At 52.9% G+C, this 10,233-nt stretch overlaps 1 protein-coding gene across 1 annotated transcript; it reads left to right on the plus strand.

The window, feature by feature from the left end:
* Nucleotides 1-1,643: 1,643 nt before the first annotated feature.
* On the plus strand, nucleotides 1,644-3,555 carry MFSD6L (major facilitator superfamily domain containing 6 like). The gene is made up of 2 exons (XM_059047550.2): nucleotides 1,644-2,827; nucleotides 3,400-3,555. The coding sequence occupies exons 1-2, from the start codon at nucleotides 1,802-1,804 to the stop codon at nucleotides 3,490-3,492; spliced, it is 1,119 nt and encodes a 372-aa protein (XP_058903533.2). The 5' UTR covers nucleotides 1,644-1,801; the 3' UTR covers nucleotides 3,493-3,555.
* The last annotated feature ends 6,678 nt before the right edge of the window (nucleotides 3,556-10,233 follow it).

The raw sequence follows: 10,233 nt of genomic DNA on the forward strand, positions 1-10,233 counted from the left end.
TAAACGGGAAATGACCGATATCACTGAATTTGAGGGAGTTTATCTGAACATGGCTAGACTTTCTTTTTCTGTCATTGGGGTTATGTAAATTGATTCATATCCATTTGGGCAACAAGTACTAGGTTCTTGAAATAAACAGCTGCAGGGTTTACCAGCTGTTAGAGTTAGGTGAGGGCTCTGGGCCTTCTCCCCCAACGATCTCGCCACCAGCTTACAAGGAAAGTACGTCATAGACCAAACTCGTCTGCACACCCAGATACGCGCCGGCTAGTAGCCCTCCGCATCCCCACCCCCAGTCAAGTTAGGTGCTCTGAACAAACCTTGCTTGAAACATTCACACAAGGACGCTGGGTGGCTGGACACTGTAAAGTGTCCATCTCAAAGTAAAGTCTTCCCTTCCAAAGGGTCTGGGCTGCTGGAATCTCCGGATTCTTAATCCTGTTCACCAAGGGAGGAGATACCTCCAAAAACTATAATCCATGTGACTTGGACACCACGAATTTCACCAGTGAAATTTTGCCAATATCTCTCGGGATAATTAATGAATCCACTTCCGTTGATCTGAGATCATTAACGTGTTTATATTCACTCCTTCTGGAGTGTGACTTTTGGATGAAGCGTTAGCTAACCACCTCTGGCGTGTGTATTCCCCAAATGGACAGCTGAGCACTCTCAGGTGTAGATTAAAACGATCCAGAGCTTCCCTGGTGGCGCAGTGGTTGAGAGTCCGCCTGCCGATGCAGGGGACGCGGGTTCGTGCCCCGGTCCGGGAGGATCCCACGTGCCACGGAGCGGCTGGGCCCGTGAGCCATGGCCGCTGAGCCTGCGCGTCTGGAGCCTGTGCTCCGCAACGGGAGGGGCCACAGCAGTGAGAGGCCCGCGTACCGCAAAAAACAAACAAACAAAACAAAACCGATCCAGTACATGCATAACGTTGGCCGGGGGTGGGGCTGAGGGTGGGTGCTGCACGGGGCTGCCTGGAGGAGCTGCCGCCTCAAGACCACCCTCAGCTGTCAGTCCCTCTCGGGGGATTGTCTCCACTGAAGAAAACCGTGTCACCTAAGGTCGTGCCTCTTCCGGAGGCAGCTCACATCCAATCAAACAGTTCTAGGCCCTGGGGACAAAAATAGCACTTTGATTCCAATGGAGATAGACAATCAACAGGACAGACCCGTGAAACAGAAACCGGCGGTGTGTCTGACAGCGATGCGCACCGCGGAGGAGAACAAGCGGGGAAGGGGAGAGTGTGAGTCTGGGGAGGGGGCGGGGTTTGTCAGCGAGGGTAGACAGGGACGGTCCCTGAGGGAAACAGGGTCGTCCTTGATCAGGGGGCCCATGAGTAAAGACCTAAAGAACACGGGGCAGGGGGGCATATCATTAATTCCACTCTCGCTCCTCCCCAGCCAAGTTTTACTTGCCTGAAGCAGTTCAGGGATCTAACTCAGCATCGTGGGCTATGCGGGGGCCCTGGGGGTGGCCTCGAGCGCACCCTGCAGGCCTCAGCCCACGACCCTCCTGCACCTGCGCACGTCTAGCCGGTGCGGCCCGCAGGTGCGCCGGCCCCGCCCCTAAGGGGCGGGGCCCTCCGGGCAGGGCCACTTCCGGGCCGGTGGCCGGACGTGGGGCGGTGGGCGGGGAGGAGCGCGGGCGGCCGTTGACCCGGCCGGTGACCGCGGCGCCGACGGAGGCTGGAGGTGCCGTGCGGCTCGCTCCCCGCCTCCCTTCAGGGCACATGGCGCCGCACCCGCCCCGCGCCCCGCCGCGCCCTCCGCCCGCCCGGGTCTGACGGAGTCGGGCAGCCATGAGCGCCAACCCCCAGTGGGACATCAGCAGGGCGCTGGGGGTGGCCAGGTTCTTCCATCTGGTGTGCGGGGTCCGGGATGCCTGCGTGACCCCGTTCCTGACCCTCTACCTGCGGCAGCTGGGCCTGGCCGCGCCCTGGGTGGGCATCCTAATGGGAACCAAGCACCTGATCGCAGCCTTCTGGGCTCCCTTCTGTGCCCTCATGGCCAAAAGCTACCAGAAGCGGAGGGTGCTTCTGATAGGCTCGCTGCTCGGCTCGGTGGGAGCCAGCCTGTGGATGGTCCTGGTGCCGCCCTTGGACAGAGACCCAGGGTACCGCTCGTGTAATGGAAGCCACAGTGTGACGGCCACGGTCCCACCACCGGGGGTCGCACTGACTGTGAACGTCACCTCTGCCCCCGAGCCAGCTCCGAACTACCCAGCGCCCAGACTCGCAGCCGAGAGGGGTACTGGGGTCGCCCCAGCCGATGGCTTCAGAGAAGGGCCTGGGGAAAGTGGCCAAGAACCTTTCAGTCGTCTGCCCAGCTCCTTTGTGGGCTCCATCCGAGGAACCAGGACCACATCCCGAGTTCTCCTCCATCCTGTTACTTCAAGAGTGAAAGATACTCCCCAGGAAGATGCTTTTAGGGTGGTCAGTCCTGCCCTCCCTTTGCTTGCTGGGGGTATGGCGTTGGCAAGTCCGGCCAACCGGTCGGCAGCCACGGGCATGGTGGGGGCCCTCGACCTCTCCTTGGAAGGGTTGTGGTGGACTTTCATCCTCTCCCGGGGCTCCATGGTGTTCTGGGAGCTGCTGACATCCCCTCTGGAGCAGGTGGCAGATGACAGCCTTTATGAATACCTGGATTTTGTGGATGCCACTGACCGCTACAGAAGCCTGTGGATCTGGAGGCTGCTGGGCATGTCGGCAGGCGTGTGTGGCATCTCAGCCTTGGTGGGGCAGCTGGACTGCTTCCTGACGACAAATGGCCCCCGGGGTGTAGTGCACTTCTGCGGCTACTCACTGGTCAGCACCCTGGCTTTACTGGTGAGCATTGCCTTTCCCGTCCCCTTCTGCAGGTGGTGGGAGCCCAGCTACAAAATGGTCAAAACCCTGTCTCTTGTAGGCGGTGACCCCCGCCTCATCACCCTCGCCCTCACTGTCTTCTTGATAGGAACCGCCACCAGCACCGTGCAGAACTTCCTGTTCTGGCACATGAAAGACCACGAGAGCTCCGAGCTGGTCATGGGCTTCTCAATGGCCCTGGGCTTGCTGGGGGAAATTCTACTTCATCCTCTCAAAACTCCGTTGCTTAGGAAGCTGTCCAGGGTGGGCACGGTGGGGCTAGGGCTGGGCTGCCTGGCGGGGCAGCTTCTGTATTTCTCTTTCCTCTGGAGCTGGTGGTCCGTCCTCCCCGCTCAGATCTTGAGTGCCCTCAGCCACGGGGCTCTGTGGCGGGCAGTCGGGGCCTCCATAGAGCATCTGGCCGCGGCTGTTCAGTCTTTTTAAAATAATGGAGCAAGAATACCTTTGCTAAAAACCAAAGCATTTCCCTTTGTGGTCACTCTTTTTTGGCGAATGCGGTTTGCAAGAGCTTTGCGTGGTGCTGTTGGTTTCAGCCGCGGCTGAACTGCTCAGGTGAAACTGACGGGGCTGGGAAGGCGATGGAACTGCAAGACTCAGTCGGCAGAGGCGGCAGCAGGCTTCCATGAGTCATGTACATTCCTGTGGATCCTAAGGCTTGAGCCCGAGCCTGTAAAAGCCATGGCGGGCAGGTAAGGATGGTCATGAGAACCGAAACTCTTCTCTCTGTCTCTCTCTCTCTCCACTGATATACAGGTGCCCACCCTCACGCCGAGGTACTTAAGTCTCCAATAAGAGAAAATGATGGGAAGTGTAATGTGTGTTGGGGGGATGGGGGTGGAGGTGAATAGGTTTCCATTCTTCCTCTCAGTTGTGTGCGTCACCAAAATAGGATCCTTAGACTCATCTTCCAGACTGAGATGAGAGCAAGAGCCATTTCACGTCCTTTGGACTCCCGTTTTGCAGGCTCCACCTCCCGAGAGCACACGGAGACATTGTGCATCTGCTTCATGAGGGTGCGGCAGCCTCCTTGGGGCTCGGGTGCTAGTACCTGTGCCATTGGACCTCCCACAACAAACCTATGAATAAATCAAAGTTGTTCACTGCATTTTACAAGCAAGAAAACAGTCTCAGAAAAGTCACACATTGGGTCACTGGCGGAAACACCTCCAGAGCCCTGATCTCCTTCCCGCAAATCTGGTGCATTTTCCTCTATGCCAGTAGTTCCCAAGGCTGGATTTAGACACGAGCCACAAATTCGGGGGTCCCCAGGGCTACCCTCACTTCTGACCCACTGGCTACAAATCTGGGGTTCCCACTTTCCCCCTCAGGTTCAATAATTCACTAGAATGACTCACAGAACCTATGAAAGTACTACACGAATGTTTACAGTTTTATTATAGCCAAAAGAAGAGACACATAGAGTGCGGCATGGAGGGTCCCAAACGTGAAGCGGCCACGTCCTCTCCACGGAGTCAGGGTCCACCACCTCTGAGCCACAGATGTGTGCAAATACACGGATGCCATCCCGGGAGACTCTGGCATCCGTGGTCTCCATTACATCAGCATATGGTTCATTGAGCCATGGGTCTGCACTCAGTCTTCAGCCCCTGTCCCCTTCAGTCCCAACAGAAGTCAGGCTGTTGTCACATGGCTCAAAGCCCCAAACTTCTATTCAATCACGTGGTTGGTCTTTCTGGCACAGCAGTCCCCTTCCCAGTCATCTCATTAGCATTAGGGTCCCTCACTAGTTACCTCATTAACATAAACCAGAGGCCCTCCCAGAGTCACGCATTAGCATAAACACAGGTGTGGTCCAGAGAGACCCACCAAAAATAACAAAGACGCTCTTATAACTCAGGAAATTCCAAGGATTTAGAGGCTGCCTTCCAGGAACCAGGGCAAGGGGCAGCCAGCAGGCCCAACAGAAAACACATACACACACAGAACAAGACAAGCTGAATGTCAAGCGAGATGTTCAAACAGTGTTTCAGGAACTGTAGGGCAGGCATGATGGTTGAATGCTGGGAGGAAACCTCATGGAGGTGATGACATAGGCCTGCATATTGAAGGAAGGATTGGGTCACAAAGACTTAGACCTCAGAGGTGTGACTTTTACGCTAGTAACCAGCCACTAGATCAGTTCAGCATCATAAAGTTAAAAGCAAATGAAATCCTAGGCTCGCAGCCTCGTGGCTATCAGGGATACTGAGTTCTAACACATCTTAGTTCCGGCTAAGAGGAAAGTAAATATCGGGTGCGCCATTAACCTTTCTTGCTCAGCCTTACTTAAACCTTCATTTCCCAGGTGAGTTTGCAGAATACTTGATCCTAGCAGGGAGGGGGGTGGGGGCATTCAAAAAGAATTCTGTGCCAAACAATTTAAGAAATTATGTAAATGATGTCACCTCTTAGAAACTTCCAGTACATATCAGCAATGGAAGACTTTGGAAAGCCCTATAGCCAACCAATTTGTTTAACTTTGTTGGCCCTGTAATTCCCCTGACATAACACGTATCACAACCTTCTTCCAGGCACACAGATCACTATCTTGCAGAGCTAGTGTTCCCTGGAAGAGGCTTGGAAAACACCAGTGTGGGTAGTTTTCTGTGTGACCCTTTCGACTCAGGGGCAAATCTGGGCTCCCACAGCCAGACTGGCAAGAGTCGAGGGTATCCGTGCTACAAAGCTCTCTCATTAAGCCAGAGCATCCACTCCTTTTACACGTGAAGCAACTAAGGCTCAGAAGGTTAAAATTCAAAACCAGATCTGTTTGAGCCCATCTACTCAAGCTGTATGTTGAAACTGGCTCAGAGAAGTGGAGAGGCTATTCTACAAGGGTAGCGGGTGATCACCAGGCAGGGGCACGGCGGGGACAAGACACTAACCTTGCTTGTGGATTTTGCATGAGGAGTTGTGGAAAATAGGCTGGAGACATGGGTTGGAGTCAGATTGTGGACACCCTCAATGTCACCCTAAGGGAAAGGGAATTCACACAGGTTCAACCATGCCTGCCCCCACTGTGCCTGACACCTGCACATGTCATGCTCATAATTCTCACCACACAAATGCTCGTTTTACAGCAGGGGAAACTGAGGCTCAGAGAGGTTAACTGACTTAGCTGCTCGGGGTCATGACTGTTGGATGGTGGAACATAGCTTGAACCCAGATCTGACCACTGCCGATCTCATGGTCCTTCCTCTGAAAATTCACGCTGCTTCCCGGAAGTGAAGATTTTTACCAGCCAGCTGAGAGGCACTGAAAGTTTAGACTCTCTCTTGCGGGTTGCACTGCGAACAATGGGTCTGGGTTGCTGGAGCTCCGTCAGGGCTGGGACGTGTGTCTTGGACAGACCATTGCAATTGTCTGGGCAGCAAGGGGGCTGCATCTCAGAAGCATGTGATGATCCAATGATGTGACAATGTATGTGCCACAGATTGAATTGTGTCCCCTCCAAACTCATATGTTGAAGCCCTAACTGCCAACGTGATGGTGTTTGGAGATAGGGCCTTTGGGAGGTAATTAGGGTTGAATGAGGTCATAGGGTGGGGCCCTAATCCGATGGGACTGGTGTCTTTATGAGAGGAAAAGGAGACACCCGAGAGCTCTCTCTCCCTCTCCCTCCCTCCCTCCATCTCTCCCTCCCTCTGTCCTTCTCTCTCTCTCTCTCCCTCTCTCTCCACCAGTGCAAGAAGAAAGGCCATGTGAGGACACCTCGAGAAGGCCACTGTCTCCAAGCCGGGAAGAGAGGCCTCACCAGAAATTGAATTCGCCCACAATTTGACCATGGACTTCTAGCCTCCAGAACTGTGAGAAAATAAATGTCTGTGGTTTAAACCACCCAGCCCAGGTATTTTATTACGGCAGCCGGAGAAGACTTATGCAGTATGCAAAGGAGTTGCAGAGATGGATGGTTATTGATCGACTAATGATGTGGAGGTTAGGGAAGAAGGAGGTTATCAAGGATCACAGATGATTTTGCAGTTTTGAACCCATGTGATACGGGGAAAAGTCTGTAGAAATGGCAGAGTCCAGAATGACAGAAAACCAGTGCCTATATCATAAAAATGAAAGACAATACAGAAAAAAACATTACTCCTAAGGCTTCTAGGTCCCTTCCACAATGGATGGCTGTCACCGAGACCAGGGATATGGCTGTTTGGTGATACTTGTGATGTGGGACAGAGCAGAAGACATTTCCCAAATCAGAGGCTTTTCCAGAGCAACGTTCAGGAAACCGGACTCTCTTTTCAAGTCTGGTTGGGAAATAGCCTGGAGACATGAGTTTGGACTGGACTGCAGTTCCTCTGGACCCTGGGAGCCTGTGATCTGTGATCGGAGGGTGATGTGTTGAGGTGTCTTCTGTTACAGAAGTGAAGCTTAAGATGTGACCCCTTGGGCAAACCACTTACCCTTCCAAGGTCTCACCTTCCAAGTCTGAAAAACAAGGGCCTTGGCCTCCATGATCTTCCAAATTGTGCCGTTTGACCGGACATGATCCCTTCCTTTGAGCCTCGGCCCTTCTCACCCCGCAGAACGGCATGGCGTCCTGGAACCCGAGGGATGTACTGAATGAATGTTTATTTCCTTCCCTGAACCTGGTACTGAGCCTCTGGTCTGCTGTGCAGCGTGGCCACGTAGAGCCCCAAGTCCCAGCCCTAGACTGACCCTCTGCCCTCAAAACCAGGGCTCCAGGGGAGTGATGGGATGAACCCGAGGGGCAGTCCCTGGGGGCTGGAATTGCGAGCCTGGGGTGGAGGGGGGTCTGCGGTGGAAGGGGGAGCCCCAGGCAGGCACCTTCAGCGCAGGGAACTCCCTCCTAGCAGCGTCCGAATTCCAGCTCTGCACATGTCAACCATCATAGGCTGCAACGTTGGACTCCTGCATCCGCTCTACCCTGTGCCAGGGATGAGGGCATCCTCTCGGGCCAGAGAGGCCATTTTCTACCTCCACATGGAGTGCGAGGGCCATAAACTGAGGGCCATGAGCTGGGACTGCGGAGAACAAACCGGGACCTGAAGGGAGGAAGGGAGTCGACCCGCAATTCAGAAATGTTCCACCAGGGGGCACCAAACACACGGGAAAACATCCGCCTGGCTTCCTTTGGCAAACATGGGCCCGGGCCCTTCCCAAGGCTCCGGTTCAGGGTGAGGCCAGCTCCCTGAGGACCCTTTAGATCTCGAAGCTGGGAACTATGGGGAAAAAAAAAAACAAAAACAAAAAAACAACGATGATCAGGTGCCACTGTTGAGCTGGATTTGAGTGAGAGATAGACCTCCTCCAGGAGAAGGACTTGGGAGAGGGGATGCTGCAGGGTTTACAGTGGACTTGGCAGGTAAGAGACACGGGTACCAGCGGCCCTGCCGGCTCAGAGAAGCCGCTGGTATTTCTTCCTGAGGAGACAAGCTACCCTTATGCTGCTTTGGTCTTGGGCAGGGTGGGTGGGAGTCCCTGTAAGTGTGAAAGAAACAGGACAAATGGCTGCATGTATCACTTGAAGATCCCAGGGTTGATGGGGGCCGTATGGAGTCAGAGCCTTGATAGGAATAATATCAGCTTCACAGGTCCTCACTTCAGGCCCCACCCCTCCATCCCTGGCTGCCCCTCGAGTCTCACCTGTTTATATTTGGATGCCTGCAGTGAGGACCTCACCAGCATTTACCAATTACTCTGCTTTCAACAGCCTTCACCCCCTACCGATGGAAAAAGATAGGAGGATTTGTCACCTTTGGGAAAATCCTGAGACCCTCTGATACCACCAGGATACGGCCTCTTCCTTTCTCTCCGGAAGCAGATGGCATCGACAAACTGCCTCTTTCTATTGTTCTTGGCAAGATATGTTAAAATCTGTGTGCCCTTTCCCCAGAAAAGAGACTAGACTTCCAGTAAGGAGAGAATCTTTTTTAAAAAAAATTAATTTATTTATTTTGGGCTGTGTTGAGTCTTCACTGCAGTGCGCGGGCTTTCTCTAGTTGGGGCGAGCGGGGGCTACTCTTTGTTGCAGTGCGTGGGCTTCTCATTGCCGTGGCTTCTCTAGTTGCGGAGCACAGGCTCTATCTAGGCTTGCAGGCTTCAGTAGCTGTGGCACGTGGGCCCAGTAGTTGTGGCGCACGGGCTTAGTCGCTCCGCGGCATGTGGGATCTTCCCAGGCCAGGGCTTGAACCCATATCCCCTGCATTGTCAGGCGGATTCTTAACCACTGCGCCATCAGGGAAGTCCCAGGAGAGAATCTTTTGCTTGGAGGTTGTAGAGGCTGTCAAGGTTTCCACTGGAGAATAGTGAGAGGCTTGCCCTCAGTGGGGTGAATGAGGTGAAAGAGCTATGGTTGGGTGGTGTCACTACTGAACCTGCCATAAATAATGGCCACGGGGGGCCACCATTTCTAAGGAAAGTTGTGAGAGGGATCTGAATGCCTTTCCCCCCCTCACAACAGCTGCCACCATGCCAGTTGTGGGCAGCAAACATACCTGGCTGTGTCTGTCCCACGGGCTGGTGAGCCAGACCACCTTGGGGGCTCAGGACATTTAAAGAAATACTGTCTTCCACAGAGGGGGTAATATCTGAATATGCTTGGCATTTTCTTGGATAGAGACTATAGAAGCATTTAGAAAACAAAACCATTTTTTTAAATGAACTCTTCTGTGTTACTTGGTGCCCAGAAATCTTTGCCTTACTACAATCAAAGGAATCTAAGCAAGGTGACCTGGGAGAGGAGAGAAGAGATACTGGGTACCATTACTACATCCAAACTGGGGCCCACCACCAGCATCGCGCCATCCACCAATAGAAACATGATGGGGTTTACGGGTGGAGGACAAAGTTTGCAAACAGGCACGTGTAGCATCAAAGCATACAATCAACAGAGCAAAAGGCAGCCTATGGAATGGGCGAGAATATTTGCAAATCCTACATCAGACAAGGGGTTAATAGCCAGTATAAAGAACGAACTCCTACAACTTAACAAAAAACAAACAACCCAATTATAAATATAGGCAAAGGACTTGAAGAGACATTTCTCCTGAGAGTATATACAAATGGCCAACAAACACAAGAAAAGATGCTCCACATCTATAATCATTAGGGAAATGCAAACACCATGATGAGATAGATACCCATTGTGGATGGCTGCTATCAAAAAAACAAAAACAAAAAAACACAAAAGAACAGAAACAAACAAAAAAAAACAGAAAATAACAGGTGTTGACAAAGATATGGAGAAATTGGAACCCTTGTACACTGTTAGAGGAAACGAAAACTCCTGGCTTTTTCTGAACATACGTCTCATGAGGAAGCCGGGAACTTAGCTGCACCTGCACCAGCACGGAAGGACGACTGCCTCACCTTTTTCTTATTTCCAGTCCCCTTTCCCC

Source organism: Kogia breviceps, chromosome 19, assembly GCF_026419965.1.
Source record: "Kogia breviceps isolate mKogBre1 chromosome 19, mKogBre1 haplotype 1, whole genome shotgun sequence".
Lineage (NCBI taxonomy): Eukaryota > Metazoa > Chordata > Mammalia > Artiodactyla > Physeteridae > Kogia > Kogia breviceps.

Excerpts from the sequence above, each read along its gene's own strand:
- MFSD6L (XM_059047550.2), top strand. The coding sequence starts at position 1,802 with ATGAGCGCCAACCCCCAGTGGGACATCAGCAGGGCGCTGGGGGTGGCC. Across the intron at positions 2,828-3,399 it reads TCAGCACCCTGGCTTTACTG|CCGCGGCTGAACTGCTCAGG; the intron begins GTGAGCATTGCC and ends TGTTGGTTTCAG.